General features: G+C 36.7%; 1 protein-coding gene across 4 annotated transcripts in view; it reads right to left on the bottom strand.

The window, feature by feature from the left end:
- Window positions 1-24,242, bottom strand: part of TMCC1 (transmembrane and coiled-coil domain family 1) — a 252,278-nt gene that overhangs the window by 162,577 nt on the left and 65,459 nt on the right. The window contains exons 2-3 of one of the 4 annotated variants that reach the window (XM_070492932.1): window positions 20,390-20,445; window positions 15,955-16,650 (exon numbers count right to left, since the gene is read on the bottom strand). In XM_070492932.1, the coding sequence (XP_070349033.1) occupies window positions 15,955-16,527 (573 nt within the window). In that variant the 5' untranslated portion in view covers window positions 16,528-16,650; window positions 20,390-20,445. Of the gene's footprint in view, window positions 1-15,954; window positions 16,651-20,389; window positions 20,446-24,242 lie in introns of those variants that run through there. The other 3 variants (XM_044753885.2, XM_070492934.1, XM_070492933.1) reach the window with 3 other exon arrangements.

Below are 24,242 nucleotides of genomic sequence, written 5' to 3'. Positions count from 1 at the left end.
CTAGTTACCAATATTTGAAAAAAGGAAAAATTTTCTTTTCCCTTTTTCTTATGCCCTGCTTGACAGAACTGGTATTCTTCAATTCTCTGACATGGTCAACAGAGTAAAGAGGCAAAAATACTGAACAGAGAGTCAGACAGAAGCCAGGGATCTGCTCCTGATTATCACTCATAATTAGCTCTATAACCTCAGGCAGCTTTTAACATCTTTGGACATCTAAAATGAGGAGTTTGATTACGATTATCTCTAAGGCTTAACAGTGTATGAGTTAATCACCTGGCAACAGCCAGTGATCTACTGGCTGAAAATCATTTGTAATGGAAGGAACTCATTTTGTAACCCAAGGTTTCTGAATTCTTAGATTCTTCATATTTTACAATTTTTAAATCTGTGTCAGGATTCCTTATCCCAGTAGATGTTACTAGGATAAAAGAAAATGTACTTGTCAGTTCTTAATAAATATTTGACTTGCTTGATGGCTGGAGATAGAAATATTTTTATTTTTATTTATTTATTTATTTTTTTTGGAGGAAGATTAGCCCTCAGCTAACTACTGCCAGTCCTCCTCTTTTTGCTGAGGAAGCCTGGCTCTGAGCTAACATCCGTGCCCATCTTCCTCTAGTTTATACGTGGGACGCCTACCACAGCATGGCTGCCAAGCAGTGCCATGTCCTCACCCGGGATCCAAACCAGCAAACCCCGGGCCACCGAGAAGCGGAACGTGCGAACTTAACCGCTGCGCCACCGGGCCGGCCCCCAGAAATATTTTTATAATATATAAACCAATAAATCCTCACTAATTCTTTTTACAAAGTTAAAATCAAATATCTTTTATATATTTAAAATTATTTGATTTAAGAAAAAGATATTTTCAAAAAGTCTACCTATATATAAAATGAGAGACACAAATTAATACATAATATATACTGTAACCCTGAAGTATGAAAGCTCAAAAGTAAAATCTAGCCTACTTCCATTGACTGACAAGATCACAGGTCATGATGATGTAACATCAAAATAAGTCAATTTTTAACAAATACTTACTAAGCCCAAATTGTGCTAACTTGCCAAAGTTGACTATCTATCTTGAGATAAAAGTTGTACTTCGATTTCTGAAGAAAAACCAATCTGTTCTGGTGATTATCTTATATAATACATAATCCTGATCTGTCCTTCTGTCTATTTATCTACCTATGAGTCTTTGGAAGCTAACAATCACAAAGCAAGACCTTTTAACGACGTTCTGGATAAACAAAAGAGTAGCAGACTTTGGATGTCAAAATTCTCCTCCCTTACTCCTAAGATTCAAGGCTACTGATAAAGTACCAAGTCTCCTGTGAATAAAAGGGGAAAGTAGAAGTGAGGTCACATACTGTATTTCTTTGGAGGTCTAATTACTCTAAAGCCTGTATCTATTTTGCAATATAAAGAAAAAGGAGGTTAAATTTAACTTAAATAGTGAACTGAACTTTGTATTATGTTGAGCCTTCTCATAAAAGCTGTTGCTCAGAATAGAAGCAATATAGCTCAGATTTAAAAAAGAAAAAAACACTTTAAAAAGCATCCCTATAATGATAAACTTTGCATGACAATTTACCAAGGTCAAGAACACCCTATCTATACCTTCAATTTCACTCTTAGGACAACTATATTAAATGTCAACATAAGATCATCAAGGATAATCAAACTCTCTTTTGGGCCACTATACAAATATATTATATTAAAGGAAACATACACATTCTAGACCTGTGAGCTAGGGTCAATAAACCTAAAAGTTAGTTGCTTTGGCAACCAAGTTTTGCTCTGTAAAGTACCTTTAATAAAGAATAACTAAAAAGCCAAAATATATCTTCATCTCTGATTTATCCTCACTTTTCCAGTCCCATATCATTCCCTTAACAAGGAATTAAATAATCCCTTGACAGTGTCAGCTACCTGACATACTAAATACACAGAAAATAGAGATCTCTATCGGTTTTCATCAAAAAATAGAATTTTTCAAGTGTTTTGTGGGGAAATGGACAGTATCTTACTAGTTGCTCCAAGCAAATCTTCGGGTTTTGAGTTTTGTTTACCTTTAATTATCTTTTATTCTAACATTGTCATTAAATCCTTCCTACTTTTCTACTGTCTATTCTATTTCCATAGTTATCAACTCAGTTCAAAATTTACATAGGGCATCTACTACGCTATATCATACTCACTGTACTCAATTTAGCCCATATCCTAATGATCTGTACTAGTTACTTCTCAAGTTATAATCCTCTATTTATCAATGTCCTGTCAGTAGGACAGTCATCCCATCACTGCCACCTACTGATTCTGGCCTAGGGGCACCACCTGGTGGTCAGCAACAGGAATTATCCTTCCCACCACCTCATTTCTCAAGCCTTGGGAAAACAGTACACCTGGACTTTCTGGTATTGCTCATAACTCAACTAATTCAACCTTAGAAATCTCCCTTTCATTTAAACAGAAGAGGATGCCATCTTGTTGTAATTTATCATGGAGGGCTTATTTATGAACTCTGGGCAACCTACAAACTCTAAGTATACAAATTATTTGTTACTGATAAAGAATGAGAACGAATGAGTTTTTGAGAGCTAACTCAAAGATGAACTCCAGACAGCAGCAGGCACTGAGGTCTATGTGCCTTTTCTGGGGTTGGCCTCTGCTGGGAAGTCTTTCCAGCCAGGCCCAGCCCTGATTCCACTTTGTGGAGATAAGCGCCAGTGGGGACAGCAGTCTGAAGCTCCTTCAGCTCCTGAGGTGCCAGCCTGGAGGGAGAGAAAGCAGCTGGGGCAGTGCTGCAAGGTACCTCCAGTACAGGGGAAGGGTGACAGGTGGTACCTGCCCACAGCTATCCAATTCTGTTACATAGAAAACCCACATGTAGACCTGGAAACCATGATTCTATCAAGGGTGGTTTAGCCTTTTCAGTGTGAAATCATCCTAACATTTAGAGTGGGAATTACCAGGAAGAGTAATCCTACTTCCCCACCTTCCACCCTGCCGGCCTGCCCCAATCCTTTCCTCTTTTCTTTAACTTCTAGATTTAGCCAGTCACTACAAAAAAATTCCCCTTCTCTCTGTCCATACCACAAGTAACCCACAAAATTTTCCTAAGTGCAGCCTAATACAGGTATTCTGCTTTTTCTAAATTTACCTATAAACAGGAAAATGATATAGTGAGCTCTGAAGTAATACTAACCTTGATAGAGAATCAGGATCACTAACCTTAAACTATCCCTTCATAGGCTTCCGATGTTTGCATTTACCTTCTCATTTCTCTCTAATTAAGCTTTCTCTTTCTCAGAACTTTTGGCAAAAAATCTCATTCATTGTTACTGTTTTATAAAAGGAGTATTTAGGTAGTATTGATTGGTATTACTTCATTATGTAGTTACCACTGTAATTGTGGAAGAATAATATCTCACCTAGATTTTGGAGGAATGGATTTTTTGGGCTACTCTGGGAATCTAAAAACCATTTCTAACACTGAAATTCAAAATGACTTTTCCCATAGAAATAAACAATTGAACATTGTTTTATAAGTTGGCAGATGGTTACACTATATGACAGTAACTTCACAGGTGAGCTCTCTGATACCTTAGCTGTCTTTTTCCTATTTTATTCCATCTTGAACACAACTGTTCAAAAAAAACCTTGAATATGATATTTTCAACATGCAAACCCCTTCAAAAATCTGAGGGCTCCCTATATCCAATCACATCATTAAAATTATTTAGTTTCACATTCATAATGCTGGATCAAAAACCTCTCTCCTAAATTGAAATTTTAAAAATCAGCTTTATATAATCACACACTCTTCCAATCTTCTCTCTTACTAATTCCTCTAAATGTCTTACTAGTCCTCATACTGGTTAGGCCCTAGGGTTCTACGTGGGATATAAATAAAGATAACTAATGCATGGCCCTCGCTCTCCAGAAGCTCACAACCGGGGTCTTGTTTTCTTCTTTTTTTAAAGCACATCTCAGCTATCTTGAAACTTGAAATTTGCATGTATGTATTGTGTTGTCTTATGATGGAGAAGACCTATACTGACTGTGCCTCACATTCCTAAGACATCCTCTAAGGAGTACATTCTCTATAAAGCCCTTGTCAATAATGACCTCATACTTAGCTCTCCCTTCTCTGAACTTCTACTGCCCTTAATTTCAGTAATACCTGATTACATATTGTTCTATCAAAGCTTTTAACTGCTAGATTGGATCCTGCCAAATTCATGAATTATTCAATAAAGCCAATGAGATCTTTAAAATTTACTCAGTTCAATTTTGTTTTTTAACATGGTGAAAAGTATTAACACTTAAACCATACAACATAAGTTTAAAAATATATATAGAGATCAAATTCTCATTAGTGAGAACTGTTCCAAGCATTGCTCCTCACCCATCTGGCACACATAGACAAGAAGCTATGACTTATGGCCTTAATGTGTGTTATCACTCCCTCCCCTTAACAATGCCAAGAAAAACAATTTTCAGTAAAATTTCTTTATAGTACAGGTCTTTGGAACCTTTCTCTTGGTTCTTCCCTCTGCCTGGTCTGCTCTTTCCCCAGATCTCCTTCAGGTCTCGGCTTGTATATCAGTGAGGACTTCCCTGACCACTCTGCTTAAAATTTGCTGCTCTAGCATTCTTTTATCTTCTTTCACAACCATCATATTATTTTACTTATATGTTTTGTTTACCTCCTCTTACTATCACAAGCCACATCCCAGATATTGTCCACTACAACCGAACCTAGGCACGCTCATTCATTTACATATTGTGGGTGGCTGCTTTCATGCTGTGATGCAGAGTTGAGTAGCTACAACAAAGACCATATGGTTGAAAATATTTACTATTACTATTTACAGAAAAACTCCGCAGACCCCTGACTTAATACAACACTAGGTCAAACACTTATAAACATTTATTGAAAAGTACGAACAAAAAACACTGGGGGAGAACACTTCTGATCCCAGTGTTTTATAAAAGATAGAAGAGCTTGTAAACTGAGATATCACCACGAAAACTTTCAGTATACTTAACCAGGTTTGCACCTTCTTGTGTGCAATTTTTCATATTCCACATCACCGACTCAAAAAACAAAGTTGGCAGGAGCACTAAAGATCAGATTGTTAAGTAACCTGGCTAAAATCACTCAGCTGGTAAGTGGCAAATCCAGGACAAAAGCCTTTTTTTTTTAAACTGTTTTCCATTATACTCAAGCAAGTTTTAACAAAATAATTATTTTCCAATCTTCTATTTGAGCAGGTGAGATATAAAATCTGACTTTATAATGTTATAAGGAATCTGAGTATTTAAAAGTTTGACTCACCATAAAACAACAATTATAATACGCAAAAACTTGAGGGAACCAAACCAACTGAACCTACTGTGAATTCTCAAGCCTCCTTTCTCCTCTAATTCTACTTTCCATTTCTCCCCTTGATGTTATTACTTAAACATTAACACCATCCTAATATTTTGGCACATTTATATACTCACTGAAATTTCACAGCATTTACTTAATCTCCATTTACACCAGGAAACATATACTTGATTTTTGGACCACTATGAATCATTGCTTCAAAACATGGCCTGTCTCTAACCTGTTGTCATGAAAACACATATTCAACAGCTATTTCCTTCTTCCATTAGGCCTTCTGTGCAATAATTTAGTAGTTTTTCTAAGACGTTTTATGCTTTGCATAAAATCTACATCAAGACTCACTGTTATTTTCTTCATAGAGAACCCCTTTCTTGGTGTAATATACCAATAATCAACTCCATTTGCCTTCTAGGGAAATCCTATTCGGACCTTCAAAATCTTGCAAACTGACCATTGTTATTCTCTTGCTGTGATCTCTCCAGCTCCTCTATTTAAAGCTCTATTTCAGTCATCATCATTTCTTGTCTAGATTCTACCACAAATTCCTAACTGGTCTCCCAGCTTCCACCCTTAACCCCCTGCAGTCTATTCACACAGCAGCCAGAGTGATCCATTTTAAAAATAGATCAGATCACATCACTCCTATGCTCAAAACCCTCCAATGGCTCCCCATCTCATTCAGAATACAGCCAAAGTCCTTAAAATGCCTACGAAGTCCTACTTGATATGGCCACCTGTGACCTCTCCGACCTCATCTCTTACCACTGTCCCCTGCTCACTCAGCTTTTTCACACTGGCTTCCCTGTAATTCCTTTAACACGTCAGGCAGGCTCCCACTCTGGGCTTACTTCATCTGCCTTGAGTACTTATCCCCCAGATAGCCAGCCACATGACTAACTCCTTCATCTCCTCAAGTCTTCACCTAAATGTCACCTTCTCAATAAGGCTTACCCTTATCCTACTTTACATTGCAACTCACCTCCCCTCTACACATACTCCTGACCTCTTATCTTAGTCTAATTTTTTCCTTTTTTCTATAATACTTATCATGTTCCAACATAACATATAATTCATTTATTCTATCTATTGTATCCTATCTCCTTTAATACAAAGTAAGCAGCAGAAAGGCCAAAATCTTTGCCTGTTTTGTTTTCTAATGTATCCTAACTACCCAGAACACTGCCTCGTACATAGTAGGTATTTAATAAATATTGATGAATGATTGAATGAAAGCTTACTCCATTTCAAAAATTTATCCACGTACATTCTCAACTAATTAGATCCATGTACAACTCACTAATTAGACATTCCTTCTTGCTCCCTAAGTCTACTTACAACTCACTAATTCATTGAACAAATAAACCAAGGGCAGAAGTATTAGGCAAGGGGAATTCAAAGATTGATAAGACACAATCCCTGCCCTCAGGTAACTCTTCTTTCCACTTCCACCATTATTTCCTTGATCCAAACTATGGTCATCCCTTATGTGGACTGCTATCATAGCTTTCTGGCTGGTCTACCTGCATTCAATAGGAACCTACTCCAATCCATTCTCTGAACTACAAGCATAGTGATATTTTCTAATCACAAAGTTGATATTGCCCTTCTTCCTTAAAATGCTTTGATGCTACTCATTCCTCTGAGGTGGAGAAAAACTGCTTAATATTGTCTCCAAATCTCTGTATGAACTGCTTCCTACCTATCTCTTCAACCTGAACCAGCGTGAGCTTGCATGTGCACACATACAAACACACACCTGCCATTCGATCTCTCATACTCAGCAAACTGCCTCCCATCTTAGTGCCTTTGGACCTGCAGTTTCCTCTCCATCACTAATTACCTCAGCTTATCCATTAGATCTCTGTCACTTCCTCAGGGAAGTCTACCCTGACTTCCTTAACTAGGTCAAATGTCCATATAAGTAGCACTTATCACAGTTGAAAATTTAGATTTGTTCAAATGATTATTTGTCCAATATGTGTCCCCATCATATTATAAACTCCATGAGAGTAAGGATCACATCTGTTTTGTTCATCATGGTATCTGCAGTGCCCAGCACATATCAGATACTCTCTATATACTTGTTGAATGAATGAATGAATGAAAGTATAAACAAAAATATGGAAAGGAGTGCTGATTCCTATATGGGGCAGGGAGTCGCATGAGGCAAAGTCCACATGGGCTAAACTATGGAAGGTCTTGTATGTCATTTTAAGGAATTTCTTTACCCCTCAGGTAATGGCAGAGCCAGTGAAGAGTTTTTAAGCAGTGGAAATGACATGATTTGTTTTGCATTTCAGACAGCTCTCACAACTGCATGCAGTATGGAGAAAGGATCTGAAAGGGCAATGAGATGGTTGAAGGCTCAAACTAGGGCACTGATTTGGGAATGGAGAACAGGGGCAAGCTTCGGGATCATGTGATTCAGAAGTGGAAGGGGTCAGGATAACTAAGGTTGCCAACCTCGTGTCCTCAATGATTTCTACTATATTCACTCAAGTTTGGAAACAACTGAGATAGAACACATACTAGAAGACAAAAAGGTTTATGAATTCAAATTCAGAAATGATAAGTTTGAATTGCCCAGGCAGACAACCAACAGAGACTTAGATAATCAATTCTGAAGATCACAGAATTGGTCAGATTGGAGACCAAAATTTTGTGGAAGCTGAAAGTATGACACCAGTATGATACCAGTTAAGTTCACAAAGGAGTGAAAAGAATGGTATGGGCTATGGGTAAAACTCCAAGGGACATAACACTTAAGATGTAGACAGAGAAGAGGACCGGCCCATTATTCAATAAATAAACACTATTTTTGCCCGAGGTATTTGTGTGCAAAATGTTGTCCTGCTAGGTCTTGGGAGGGATATAAAGCTAAGACATGGCACCTGTCTTGAAAGCCCTGTCAACAGTTTTAGGCCTTCTCTCAGTGTATCAGCCAAAATGTCACAGCCTTTATCATTCAAGTCCATAATATACCTTGAAAGAGTCTAAGTTTACTAAGAAAGCACTAATTAGTTTCATTCCCAAGGTCTTTGAATTAGAGGATATCCTTACTCCCTATTACCCACATCAACATCCTGAAGCCCCTCCTTCAAAGCATTCCCAGATCCTCTGGACAGAATTACTCTATCCCTAAACACATATGTTTTTACATTGCTTGTGGCACTCATCACATTACATCTTGTATGATACTGTGGAGGCAGCACAGTGTTGCAGAAAGAAAACTAACCTACAGAAATCAAAAGCTTCACCCCTTATTTATAAGTTGTGTGATCCTTAAATCACTTATGCTTCCTAGTCTGTGAAATAATGACAATAAGGACCTTCATTACCATCTCATAGAATTATTAAGAAGATCAAGTGAGAGAATTCATGTTAATGTGCTTTATTAAAATTCACAAGTTATTTTCTCTTCTGTGTGTACATCTTATCTTTCCTGACAGTCTTAAAAATCTTAAGAGCTGGGATCAAGTGTTATGTATCTAAATGTCCACTACAGCGTTTTTCAGAATATCTTGCAAATAATAGGCACTCATAAGTTTGACCAAATATGTCGAATAGATTATATGAGATGAAAAAGAGAGACAAGTTTACACCCTACCTCATTCTAAAAAAGACCTGAGGCAGCTGACATGCATGCTTCTTTGACCACCTTTAACTGACTAACCATCTCACCAATAAATCTTGTTTTCCTTGCTCATATCATTCCCCTTTCTGAAATAACCTTCTCCTACCCACCAGATACTCACATATCTAAATCCTATTTCTTCTCCAAGACCCAAATCAAAGCACCCACCTCCTCCTCCTCTTCTAACTTTTTTATTCACGTCAACTCAGAATGATCTTTCTCTTCTCGATCTGTCTGTATCATTTATCATATTGATACTGTTTTACATTGTTTGCCACATCTCCAACTGGACTATAAGTTCACTGAGTCTAGGATCAGAAAATTTTCCGACACACCATGGAGAACTTTAAACATGAATAGTAGGTATAATAGAAACAGTCTTACATGACAGCCATTTTAAAAGATCTGACAGAAGGATCTGAAATAAGACCATCTTATTTGGTATGAAATGCTAACCCTGAATTTCCATAAATTAAATGTCAATATGCTGATTATTCCTACCGTATGACAGATACAAATGAAGTTACTATTTTAAAGTGCAGAAAGAAAAATTTATACTTCCTGTACATTCTTTCTATCTCCCAAGTACTTAGACCAATATACAGTACATAAAAATGGAGACAGTTTGGGATGGTAGGTAAAAGCAGTTTTTGAATCAGATAGTGCCTAGCACACAGTAGTTACTAAAACACATCTAATCAAAATATAAATGGCCTAGATTTATTATTTCAGTTCTGAAACACTCTAGTTGTGAAACATGAGAGCTGTGAAACCATGGGCATACTTAACTCCTGTATGCCTCTGCTATTTCATCAATAAACAAGAGAAAATACAGGGCCAGCCCTGGTGGCCTACTGGTTAAGTTCAGTGTGCTCATCTTTGGCAGCCCAGGTTTGGTTCCCCGACGCAGACCTACACTGCTCTGTCAGTGGCCATGCTGTGCTGGCAGCCTGCATACACAAAAAAAAAATAAAAAGGAAGATTGGCACAGATGCTAGCTCAGGGCAAATCTTCCTCAGCAAAAAAAAGAGAGAGAGAGAAAAAATACAAAACAGAGGGCTGTTTTAGAATTAATGAGAAAATTATATAATGTGTGTAAACACACTGCCTGCCATATAATAAGTACACAATGAATGGTAGTTATCATTATCATTACTACCACTAGGTACTCCTAAATATCACTTATTATTTCATGTAAAGAAAATTACATTGAAAATTTAAATATTTTCATTTCTCCATCTCCAACTCAATATATAAAATTGGTTAACACAAATTATGGTATTACAACAAAATATGTGGTAATATTATGCAATCAGTAAAATATCTATAAAGAATATTTATAGATATCTAAAAATGCTCACGAAAGAATTTTAATCAAAAAGAATACAAAATTGTGCATTTAACAGGATTCTGATGTTATTTGAAAACGCTAATATTAATAAAAATAAATTTAAATTTTCTTCTATGTATTTCTTCATGTGCAAGTAATATACTGAGAAAACACCCAAAAATACTGGCAATAGTTATTTTTATTTTTTTCTTCTTTTACTTTTCTGTATTTAAGGTTTCCTGCACTGAGCACGTTTCTTTCAAATTCAAAACATTTAACTTTTTAACTTTCAAATCACAAAGCATTTATAGAAAAACTGCTTATATCAATCTGCCTTCGTTTAAAGATGATCCTTTAAATGATAGAATTTATCAAGTACCTGTGGCATATATTTATTAAGTACATACATAATTACTTTAAGAGATGAAACTTTTCAACACAAGTACTGCAACAGACTGAATGTGTCAGTAAGATTTTTCTGTGGGAATAAGATTGATGCTAGTAAACCTGACAAGGAAGGGAATACAGAACCTTTGTGTCGTGGAACACGTGTCATGACTGTTCCAAGCAGGTCCCATTTCCATCATTAGGTCAAGGCCATGCTTTGCACATACTAGGCACAAATAAATACTTGCCAAATCTGAATTAAAAAAAAAAAAAGGAATCTAGCTTAAAGGCCAAGAATGTGCTTTAAAAACTAGACTGGTATGTGGCAGATGGCTGAGGCAAAAGCAGATGGCTTTCAAACACAATGGGTACATTGGAAAATCAACTCAACGTTTGTCTTAGAATTGTGTGTGTGCACAAGCACATGCAGACACAAGTCTATAAGTATGCTGTTAACAACATGGAACAGAATTACCAGTGTACTTAAATGTTTATCACCAATATTAAAATATTTTCACCCTCAGACCTTTGAGATAAAAAAGAAAAAAAAAGAAGATATGAAAATAGAAGAGCAGTGTTTAGAATTGGAAACAAACAGTCTCACACACTAAGATACAACAGGGTAGAAGCTCTCCAGACTAATCTCCACTTAACCAATTTGCCATATTACTCTTAAACTCTCCATTTTCTCTGAAACACATATGAGACTTTATGTCCAGAAGATAATCAGTGTTTATGGCTAGTACTTCCATATACATATTGCTCCCACAACAGTCTGCTAGTTATACTCATTATAACTAAATAGTTTAATTAAATAAACCAATACGATGTGAGTACAAAAAGGACTGCTGTTTCTATGAAAACTAAGTGCTTTGGAAAGACTCAATAAACGCACGATCCCTTTTAAAAAACAAATTTAAGGTGGGCAAGGCATTTCAAGAGATTATTAGAATTTAAGATTCTGTCCCAGACTGCTTCACAAGTGTCTTCAGGTTATCATTCCACTTTATAAAAATTAAAGCTAGAAATTTTAGTCCATGCAAGAAAGTGCAAGAAAGGCACAGAAGTCCAATCAGTAGATTTATATTTATACTAAAAAAATAGTAAGACCTTGGTTTTAAGTTAAAATAAAATTTTTGAAGTATGTATCATTTTTTGATAATTTCTTGATAAAATACAACTGACTTTTTGATTAACTGGCAAACTATTTGATCCCAATTACATTGGGTAAGAAGGTAAGTACAGTACGTACTTAGGTTCTGGCAGTGTGTTGTTCACAGAGACAACACAACCTAAACTTTTAAGAAGCAAATTACAACATAGTGCCTTCTATATCTAGACATGTCAAATTTTATAAATCAGAACTGATATCACTGCATTCTGATTTTACGCATGAATAACATGAGCTTTATCTCCCAGACTGATGATTATAAAAAAATATATACTTATTAAAACTATAAGAAGTCAGTTCTACAGCAGATGTAAACTAATTAAACAAACAGCAAACTTTGGATGAATGACTCTTCTTCTAATTCTGAAGAGTTCTGTCAAACCACTTAAACATCTAGGAAAAATTCACATCAATCCTTAAAAATAATCTTCTCTTATTTAAATCACTAGCCAATCTTTATAAAATGCATAAAAAAATAAATGCTACCAATAATCTTTTCATATCATTAGGGAAATACAAAATAAAAAACCCAATGCAATAGCACTACACACGCACTAGAATGGCTAAATTTAAAAGTAATGACACCACCAAATATTGGTGAGGATGAGAAGAAACTCAAATTTTCATAAACACAAATTCAGAAACATAAAATTGTAAGTCACTTTATAAGTTAAACATATACTGTGATAAATATATTTTTAGTCTTTGTTCCAGGTTCCTGGCCCAGAGCCTAAAAGCCTTGTAATCTCAGGAGTATAAAAGTACCTTTTGTATGCTAATGAGATGACCGGTGGCCCATAGACAGCTTCAGAATGGGTGCTGCCTGCCAGAAGACCAAGGCATGATTAGAGGCCTGGAACTTTCATCCCCACCTCCTAACCCCCCACGACAGGAGAGGATTTGGAGACAGCGTTAATCACCAATTGCCAATGATTTAATCAACCATGCCTATGTAATGAAGCTGCCCAAAAAAACCCTAAATGACAGCATTTGGAGGGCTTCCCAGTTGGTGAACACACGTGCTGGGAGGGTGGTGTGCCTATAGAGGACACGGAAGCTCTGCACCACCAACCATCCCCCTACCCCAACCTTGCTCTATGCATCTCTTCCATCTGGTTGTTCCTCAGTTGTACCCTTTATAATAAACCAGGAAATGCAAGTAAAGTGCCTTCCTGGGTTCTGCGAGCCATTCTAGCAAACTACTGAACCTGAGGAGGGAGTCATGGGAACTCCTGATTTACAGCTGGTTGGTCAGAAGGACAGGTGGCAATCTGGGACTTGTGACTGATGTCTGAAGTGGGGGCACTCTTGTGGGACTGGGTCCTTAACCTAGGGGCTCTAAATTAACTTCAGGTAGTTATTGTCAGAACTGAACTGAATTGCAGGACACCCAGTTAATGTCAGAACTGGTTGTTGGTGTGGGGAAAAACCCACACATTTGGTATCAAAAGTGTTTTGAGTAAAAACAGTGCAGATACATTCACCATATAACTCAGAGAAATGAAAATGTGTTTGTAAGACCTAAATACAAAAGTTCACAGCAGTTTAATTCATAATAGCCAGAAAATGGAAATCATCCAAATGTCCACCAACTGGTGAATGGATAAACAAAGAGATACACAATGGAATACCACCCAGCAATAAAAAGGACCAACGCAACAACATAGTTGAATCTCTAACAGGTTACGCTAAGTGAAAGAAGTCAAACACAAAAGACTACATACTGTATGATCCTTTTTATATTAAATTCTAAAAAAGGGAAAACAATAGTGATAGTAAGCAGATCAGCAGCTGCCAGAGGCCAAGAATTGGAGAAAAGAGGACTGATAGCAAAGGGGCATGAGAAATCATTCTGGGGTGATGCAAATGTTCTATACAATGAGTGTTATTACATGACTATACATTTTTCAAAATTAATCAAATTGTACATTTAAAATTCATGGGTTTTATTCTTTTTTTTTTTTTTAAAGATTTTGTTTCCTTTTTCTCCCCAAAGCCCCCCAGTACATAATTGTATACTCTTAGTTGTGGGTCCTTCCAGTTGTGGCACGTGGGACACCACCTCAGTGTGGCTCGATGAGCGGTGCCATGTCTGCGCCCAAAACTCGAACCGCCGAAACACTGGGCCACCTGCAGCGGAGTGTGCGAACCCAACCACTTGGCCACGGGGCAGGCCCCGGTTTTATTCTTAAGTATATGTCGATAAAGTTGACAAAGAACATTAAAGAAACAATTTTATGGAAAAAAAAAGTTCTCCCTTGGCTGTCTTTCTATGAAGTTTTCCAAAACAATATAAATGTATATAATATGCTTTACTTATACTTTTTCTTTTTAACATGAAAGTCTGTAATCCTTGAATCAGTGATACTAAATTTCCTAATGTTCTCTGGTACAGATTAAGACAAATTATAGGAGGCCAGCCCTGTGGCTGAGTGGTTAAGTTCGCACGCTCCACTTCAGCAGCCCAGGGTCTCGCTGGTTTGAATCCTGGACGCAGACACGGCACTGCTCATCAAGCCATGCTGAGGTGGCATCCCACATGCCACAACGAGGAGGACTCACAACTAAAAGTACACAACTATGAACCGGGGGGCTTTGGGGAGAAAAAGGAAAAAATAATATCTTTAAAAAAAGAAAGAATTATTTAAAAAAAAAAAGACAAATTATATAGTTGCATTGTTAGTTTTTATTGCCAACTAGATTGCATAATCAATGAATAAATGTCCTTTTTATTTCAAAGATAACTATTATACACATAAAAATATGCTACTTTTCCTTATTTATACTTTTAATTTTAATGACGTGAATCATTATTCTGATGATTCTGCTATTTTAGTGAATCTTTCATTCTGACAGGTTTAATTTCTTAAAGTAACTTATTGTCCTTTACTTGTTTGTTTGTTTTTAATGTTACATTTAGGTAGGAGAGGTATAAAGATACTAGATTCAATACTTAGATTTCCAGGCTAAATATCCAGGAAAATAAACTTTCCTGTGTCAGAAGCAAATATAGAATGAAAGTGATTGACCATCACAAAAGCATGAAGGAATACATAAAAGTAAAGCCAAACGATAACAAGAAGGTGACTTATGGGGCAGACCAGGCCCACAAATATCTTCTGTTTAGCTTGCATAATATGTTAAAAATCAAGAGATTACTCATCTAGCTTTCCAGTTTCTCTTGAAAAATAAGAAGCGCCGACAAGAACGGGCTCACAGTCCTAAATTACAACAATCATCTAAAGCTAAGAAGACACTGTCCCTTTAGACAGGGCATGTCCTCTTTAGTTTGTCCAAGGCCCTTAACACTTGAGTTCAATCATTGTCACTACCTGGCCTGGTTACACGTATCTGAGTTTTCAAACCCTAGCAGAACTACTTCTTTGTGCCTCAACTAACCATAACTGAAGGTGAAGTGAGAGTTATATGGAAGGAGTTTCCCCTGTATTCGTTATGCCTAGTTCGCTCATAAAGGCAGACGCAAAAAAACTGTTTATCAAGAGTAAATTATAAGAATGCATATGTTGTACTGTAGAAGGCAAAATGTATATTGAATGCTGATGATGTGGTACAGTGTATACGAAAATTATAAGCAATTTAGTGTATTTCCATGCTAAGCACAGACAAACCTAAATTCTAGAACTTTATTCATTCCCTTCATTAATGTAAGCCAATTCATGTGCAAAACCAAAGCAACAACAACAAAGCGTCTTTGTTCCTCTGCCATAAAACTGAGCCTTTTAATACATAAAGAGCACATGAAGTATATTGAAGGTATTAGTGAAAGGGTAAAATAAACAAAATATAGCAATATGTCAGGAAGCAAATAGGAATATAATTATAAGCATTCATTCATTAGCTAGAATGATTATTATTCATCCCATTTATTTAATGAAAGGGAAAACTATCTTCTACCACAACTTTGAGATACTTGCTGAGATATCTCTTTTTAGTTACCAAAGAAAAGTTTGGAGAGTCCTAGATACAAAGAACAGTAAGTTAACAGAAAAAGAAAATCTAAACAGACTTACCCGTTCTGCAGTTGCCTCATCCCCTGGCAGACACGCAGCAGCAGCAGCAGCAGCACAAGCTATCTCCATCACAGCGGAGCTGGTAGGAGCGTCAGTTGTGGATGAAGACCTGGGTCGGCCAGACTGCATAACAGTTGCCGTCTCCTGGCCAGATTTCCTGTTGATTTGGGGACTTCCCTTTGGGGCCTCTGGCTTGCCCCGCCTACTATGCAAGCTTGTCCCTCTCTTCATCTTGGGTGGCACTCGGATCTGCTGCAGGACACGATTCAGAGCTGTGGGGTGGGTGGGGACACCATCAATCTCAGCACATGCGTTCTGGCTTTCCAGATCCATTTCAGGTTCTGGATCTGCCTGAATTTGTTGCACATCGTGTGGAGACACTGATGACCTCCTGCGCTGGTGCTGGAAGAGATGCTTCAAGCCTTGGCCAATCACATTAATGTTCTCCAAAGCATTGTGAGTCATTTTAGACAACTTTTGTTCTGATTCTGTCTGTTTTCTGGCCTCTGCATCTTGGGATTTGCCTCCAGGATCAGGGTCCTCATATAACTGTTCACTGCCTGAGGGCTCCATCAGCAGACTTAATATGCTTATTCGCAAACTCAAAAAATTTTAAACACACCAAGACTGTCAAATTAGGAAGGCATTTGCTTCAACAGTAACTACACATGCAGCTGTGAGACGGAGGCTTCATGCCTATCTAATGTTAAAAACAAAAACAAAAACAAAACTTCATATTATAAATCCATGCAGAAACTCTAGTGTTAAAGAAAAACATGCCACTAGCCAAACAAATAGGCACTATTATTAAGCAATCTTTAATCAGAAGATTAAAAGACAGTTTTCTAGATAATGGGTAATGCTTATTTTCTAGAATAGAAGAAAAAGCTCAGAAACAAGTACATAGGAAATGAAAACAGGTTTGTTTTTTTTTTGGTGAGGAAGATTGGCCCTGAGCTAACATCCATTGCCAATCTTCCTCTTTTTGCTTGAGGAAGATTGTTGCTGACCTAACATCTATGGCAATCTTCCTCTATTTTATATGTGGGATGCCACCACAGTACGGCTTGATGAGTGGTGTATAAGTCCACGTTTGGGATCGGAACCCATGAACCCCAGGCTGCCAAACCAGAGCATGTGAACTTAACCACTAAGCCACTGGGTCGGTCCCATAAACAGCAATGCTGAAATTAAAAAATCCCTACAAGTTTCAATATATGAAGAACTGAATACTAGAGGAGTTATCTTGGAATGGAAACCATTATAACAGTTGACAGAACAGCTACTACTTAAGAAATCAAGAGAGAATAGACCATTCAATATGTACAGTCTAGCTGAGGCAATTTAATTCCTCTCATTCATAACCACAGTTAATTATCCATATGCTGAAACTAAGGAGAGTAAATTCAAAGAATAATAGTGAGAAATGGATATTCCAACCTAACTCTACATGGATTTTAATGGATAAGAGAAATTTCTTGTCACCCTTCATTTTCATCAAGGTCACTGGTAACTAGGGGTGACAGGTTTGCTCCTACGGGAAGAAAATGGAAATAAAAATCTTATAAGTTGAATTCTCTGCTGAAGCACAAATAACCTTCTGGTACCATATGAGTAAATGATCCAGACAGAATCTGTCTTCAGAGAGACTAGAGCTTTGCTCAGTATCAGCTATCGAGAACAGAGATTCAAAGAAATCCCTTTCTCTGAATAGTGTCATCCTTGACAGAAGATTCCCATATATCCACACAAATTCAAAAGCAAAGAAGTAACACAGCAACTGAGTATGACGTAAGAGTAGAGAAAAAGAAAGGTCAAATAGCAATCACACACCAATATTAAGTGCAGAAAATTAAAAGGAAGCTGAAACTAAGATGTAAGGTCAGCACAATTGTCATGATTATGGAAATCACATGCAAAAATGAGGAGGGGAGAAGGTAGGGATGAGACTTTTCATAACAGAAAGTGTTTATTTTTGTATCGAGTTTCTGCAAATATATAAAACAAAACTGTTTAATGCACAGAACCTGCTGGAGAGGACAAAATATGGTGTAGTAAGTTTCTTCCATATTTTCCCTCAACTTTCTGTTCAAAGGCCTTTAAAAAACTCCCTATACTAGCAAGTACTTCGAATAGTCTAAGTTACTACCAATGAAGCACTATAGTGGTCATGTTCTGGAGCCATGCAGACTGCTTGGCACCAAGCAGCAATGTAGAAGGCATAAATTAGCTGTATACAAGAGCACTATGAACTCAAGGATACTAGAGTTCAGAGGGACAGGAATGCAAACTCACTAGAGTTTTCTTCCTGTAAGTACTCTCAGAAGACCTTCTTACCATGTAAATGGACACTGTCCTTTTCCCCATTCTCCTGACCTCTTTATAACTCAGGAGCATAAACAGTGTGACAGGGTTAAAGACATTTGTCTCTCACTAGTACCTTCTTACTTTCTCAATACCAAAAATTCTTTGCTTCCCAACTAGGCAAATGAGTAGTAGGCATGAGATTAAGAAATTTCGCTGCCTTTCACTCAAATTCTTTGTGGCCACATCAAAATCTTGCCACACCACTATGGCCGCTTATCCTTTTCCTGATTGTGCATTGCTTTTCTTTTTCCTTTTCCCTTTGGGAGAGCCAAGAAAGAAATCTTTAATCCTTATTAGATTAATGACTGTCTTGGCCTCTCCTGGGGTTTTCTGGGGCTCCTTGTGGGTAAAAATGTTGCCAATATTATAATGTATTATTTAATCATCCTCACCTTACCTCCTGAATTTGTAGGACAGACTAATAGTTACTGAATTATTTCCACTCGGCAAAGCACTGAGCTCCTCAGAGAAAAAGGACTGTGTAACCAAGATAATCCAGTAACAGTGTACATCAACTAACCTCTTCTTGCACTGGGGGCTATTTAGACCCTGAGAAGATGGGAGGATGTAAAAGCAGCAGGCTGATAATGAGGAGGTAATTCACTTTCTTCCTTATTTGCATTGCATTAGCTAAATAATACAACTGATTTTTTTGGTTGTTTTTGCAAGTAAAATATACAAAATAAGTTTCTCTCATGAGAGTAAAGGATACCATGAATAAAGGAACGGTGTCAAGGTTAGCTGGAAAACCAAATGACCTACTTGTCTCATATATGAAGGTATTAGGAATTTATTACTCAGCAAACTTGTTTCTTTGGGCAGTGTTATAAGCTAATCAAGTGGCCATCTGCTTCTTATTTTTAAAAAATGAAGAATAAGGTACATTTTAAATGTCAGTAGCTTCCTTTGAGATTTCACTAGCATTTCTACATCATTTACTTTCAAATAATTCGAAACGATCGATTAAAAATACCAGCATTCCTAGGAAAATCTAGAAACAAGGGTATCAACTTCCAAACCAAAGCTTACATAGGCTATCTACATAGCTGCAAAGATTACATAATACAACAGTAATGAATTCTCAGATTTCTAAAGGCAAGACATATCTTAACGACACTAACTAGCAGAGTCTTACCTAACATGGAACTCTAAAGGAATCTAAATTGAGTTTTAAACATTAAGTTAAGAATTTTGAAAAACAAAGAACTGCAAAAATCTTCTTTAGGCCAACAGAAAATCTTTAAGACTACCTTTCAATTTATGCCAAATAATGAGGAAAGTTAAATGTGGTACCAAAAGTACCAAAGACAGTAATCCTGTAATAATTAACTCTAAAATTGCTGATGGTAAGAATGCGAGCACTAAAGCAATTCAGTAACATCAAAGTTTTTTAGGATTCCCTTATTTTCTTCTGTAAGACAGTAAAATTCAAACGCATGGTAACTATTGCTCAGTTTATAAAATTCCCCAAATAACTATATTGAGATCCCTGGTTTAACACAAACCAGTTCAACTGCAAAGCTAAGTGTGCTTTCGTAAGAAGGAAATGTTGGCTTCTCTTTTATTCACTCAGCTTCTCTGAAAAGTAAAGTTCTTATAAGTAAACCAGAGGAAGTGGGGAAAGAGAAAAGGGAACAAAAGGACATGGGTGCAGGGCGCAGGAGAAAAGAGTGAAAAGTGAGAAAATGAGGAAGAAAAGGTAGCTACCTTCAGACTAGGCATTTCAGATAACTTTGATAAAGTCTCAAAATTTTTAACAATTTTTCCATTGACAGTTTTGCCAAAGACATAATATGCCATTAGTTCACATTCAAGAAATAAGTTGTTCTGAATTAATATGAGAAGTAACCAAGAAAAAAAAATTACATTTTTAAAATCTGTGAAAACGTTTAACAGTGTGCTCTAAAAAACCATTCCAACTTATATATCAATTATATTTCTTTTTCTTTTTTTCCTTTAAGTTTTTCTTTCCAATTTTTGGGGTTTCTTGATAGATATGTTAACCAAGGCATTTTGGTGTGGCTATGAACCTAGTTATTTCACTATCTATCATGAGTTAGATACTTGCCTTTATGACTCTTCCTCAAGCACTTCTAAGGTGTACAGGAATCCTTGTAGGAAAAGCTGAAAAGCAAACATTAAGAATTACAAAGTGAGAAACTTACAGGGGCAAACTCATCTATTATACATACACAGAAAAAACTGAGTACATACATAACAAAATGTTAACAACGTTTCTCTCTCACTAGTAGGAGAAGAAAAATTTTTTTTTGTATTTTTCAGTATTTTCTAATTTTTCAAGAACATAATCAAGTAAAATTGTAACCAAAAAAGAAGATATTTTGGAAAACAGTACTTATCAGTACTCAAAAAAGAAAGTGGCACATGTCATAAGTTGCAATGAATATTTTTCTACTATGATACTGAGTTAGGAGTGGATATTCCATTAATTCTAAAGTAACATGAAATGCAAAGCAAGGACATGAAAAACAAAACAATTTTCAAACAAATATTTTTCTAAGTACCTTCCAAATCTGTATCTGCAATTTTGCATTCAAAAGCAACTCTTAAAAAAGAGCATCTACCATGTACAATTGAGAATCAAGATGCAGCAAAATTGAAATTTTCCTGGAAAGCTAGCTTCTGACAGCCATTATCAGAGAAGCAATTTAATTAGACAAGTTTTTTTGTTTTGTTTTTTGAGGAAGATAAGCCCTGAGCTAACATCCGCCACCAATTCTCCTTTTTGCTGAAGAAGATTGGCCCTGAGCTAACATCTGTGCCCATCTTCCTCTACTTTATATGTGGGATGCCTGCTACAGCATGGGATGACAAGCAGCGTGTAGGACCATGCCCAGGATCCATACCGGCAAACAACAGGCCGACGAAGCAGAGCACACAAACCTAACTGCTACACAACCAGGCCAGCTCCTAATTAGACAAGTATTTTGAGGGCATGTGCTATGTGCTCAGCATTACACAGACCAAATCACATTATGCTGCCTTCAAGGAACTCACAATCTAGAATGGAAAGCAAGATTTACATACCTGAAACCTAAGGAAAACAGAATAAAGCAACATAAGTGCAAAATGTATGTGGAAAATTACAATTACCATCAGAAATCAGAAAATCAGTTAGGATTAGATTTGTTTGGGAAAGCTTCATGAAGGAGAAAGAGGCTTTAACCGAGCTTTGAAGGATAAGAAGATGGATGAATAAGCAGGAAGATACTGGCCAAGACCTCCAGCTAGACAGCAGTAAACACAGTACATTTAGGGGCCAGTAAAGAGGCCAGATGACTGTACTGGTAGATACACATTTCTGAGTCATCTGGAGAACTGAGTGGCTAATGGGAAGATGTGAGAGAGGACTTTCTACCATATAACCTTTCCTACCTTTTGAATTTTTACATCTTATGACTATATTATGTATTGAAAAAGTCTATTTACTTTTGTGTGTGTGTGAGGAAGATTGGTCCTGAGCTAACTTCCGTGCCCACCTTCCTCTACTTTATATGTGGGATGCCTGCTACTGCATGGCTTGACAAGAAGTGCTAGGTCTGAGCTCAGGATCCCAACATGCAAACCCCAGGCCCCCAAAGTGGAGCAAGCAAATTTAACCACTAATGCCGCCGAGCTGGTCCCTTTACATATTTTTTAAAAAATAAAGAAAATAGGGGCTGGTCCCATGGCCGAGTGGTTGAGTTCGCGTGCTCTGCTTTGGTGGCCCAGGGTTTCGCCAGTTCGGATCCTGGGTGCAGACTATTATGGTGTTTACAAGAATCATACCTAAAATGTTAAGATAGAGAACAGTTAAAAATAAAAACTATGGAAAAGATCACATAAACATAAACTAAGAGAAAGCTGCTCTAGCTATTATTAATAGTACTCAAAGTAGACTTTAATGCAAAAAGCATTAATAGAGATATAATTCACAGGATTAAATGTATAGTTCATCAGGAAGATACAGCAATGTAAAATTTGTATGCATGTAGTAACACTGTCTCCAAATATATAAAACGAAACTTAGCAGAATTATAAGAAATGAAAAATATCCATAATCATAATGGGGAAATTTTTAACATCTCTCTCAGTATTTGATAGAACAAATGACCCAAAAAAGGAAAATGAATAAGTAAATAGATTGATAAATAAAAACACAGATTTGAACAGCACTGTTAACAAACTGGACCTAAATAGACATTTATATAACACAGCACCTAATAACTGCAGAATAAATACTACAAAGAGATCACTTACAAAAAAAACATTAGCTAAAAAAATGGACTTACAAAACCTAACCTAGACACTACAGTTGCAGAAGAAAGAAAGAAGGGGGGAAGCTCCACCCCTAGAAGTGGAGTGGAAAGTCTTGTGAAGGCAACAACTCTAAGACCCAGTTTCTAGTACTTGCCTAAATCTAAGGCTTAATAGATCCTTACAGAACTCCATTCACCCTCCACTACAATGCTGACAAACTCTGAGTAAAAACAACAGTGGAATATAGGCACAGGAGTCAGACTCACTCTGAGAAATAGCACAAAGGGAAAATCCAAAGCCAACCAGTGAGATAAGGGACATTAGGAGACAAAGGACACAAGGGAAATTTAAAGTCTCTGGTTCCCACGGCAACAACCAATGTCAACTTTGGTAACCATAGCAATAATACACTTCAAAAAAGGCCCAACCCCTAACAGATTACACAAATTCCACCCTAAAGAATTAGCAGAAGGAAACTTGCAGACTTCAAGCATATCAAATATTTACCTCAATATTTCCTGTCCTATACAAGATGTTCAGCTTTCAACAAAAAATTATAAAGCTTGCCAAAGGCAGTAATAAAAACATAGCTTGAAGAAATGAAACAATCATCAGAATTAGACTCAGCTATGACAAATTTTAGAACTAACGGAATTTGTCTGATACAGACAAAAATATGATTAATATGGTAAAGGCTCCATAATGGAAAAGGTAGACAACAGGTAAGACCAGATAGGTAATTTTCAGAGACATGGAAATCATTAAGAATCAAATGGAAATGCTAAAAATAAAAACATAGTAAAATTAACAAATGCTTTTGACAAGCTTATTAGTAGACTTGAAACAGCTGAAAAAGAATCAGTGAAGTTGAAGATAGGTTTATAGAAATTACCCAAACTGAAATGCAAAGAAGAAAAAAAGAGTAGGAAAATAAATTAATAAAGAATATCCAAGAAGCATGGAAAAATATCAGTGTAACATATACATACTTAGAATGCCATAAGGAGAAGAAAGAGAGAACAGAGCAGAAGAAATATTTCAATGGCCAAGAACTTACCAAAACTAATGACAAGACACCAAACTATAGATATAAGAAGCTCTGAAAACAACAAACAGCATAAATACCCCAAAATGCCCTAAGCATATCATATTCTTGAAGGCAGTGAGACAGGGGAAAACAAATTACATACAGAGGAACAAAGATAAGGGTTACAATAAACTTCCTGTCGGAAAATTTGCAAGTAAGAAGACAGTAGAGTGACGACTTTAAAATTCTGAAGGAAAAAAAACCACCCAACCAGTATTTTATAGCCAGTGAAAATATCCTTCCTAAGTGAAGAAGAAATAAAGTCTCTCCCAGACAAACAAAAACAGAGAATTCATTGCCAGCAGATTCACCCTATAGGAAGTATTTAAAGAATTTCTTCAGGCAGAAGGAATATGAAAAAGATGAGAAGCCTGGATCTACACAAAGAAATGAAGAATAAATGAAAGTAAAAAGAGAATCTTTTCTTTTTCTTTTTTTTTTAAGATTGGCAACAGCTCAGTTGCCAATCTTTTTTTTTTCCCCTTCTTATTCTTCTCCCCAAAGCTCCCCAGTACATACTTATATATTCTAGTGCAGGTCCTTCTAGTTGTGCTATGTGTGATGCTGCCTCAGC

This window comes from Equus asinus, chromosome 21 (genome assembly GCF_041296235.1).
Source record: "Equus asinus isolate D_3611 breed Donkey chromosome 21, EquAss-T2T_v2, whole genome shotgun sequence".
In the NCBI taxonomy this organism is placed as follows: Eukaryota; Metazoa; Chordata; class Mammalia; order Perissodactyla; family Equidae; genus Equus; species Equus asinus.
Note: the sequence above shows the minus strand (reverse complement) of the source record. Positions and strands in the feature narration are given on the sequence as shown.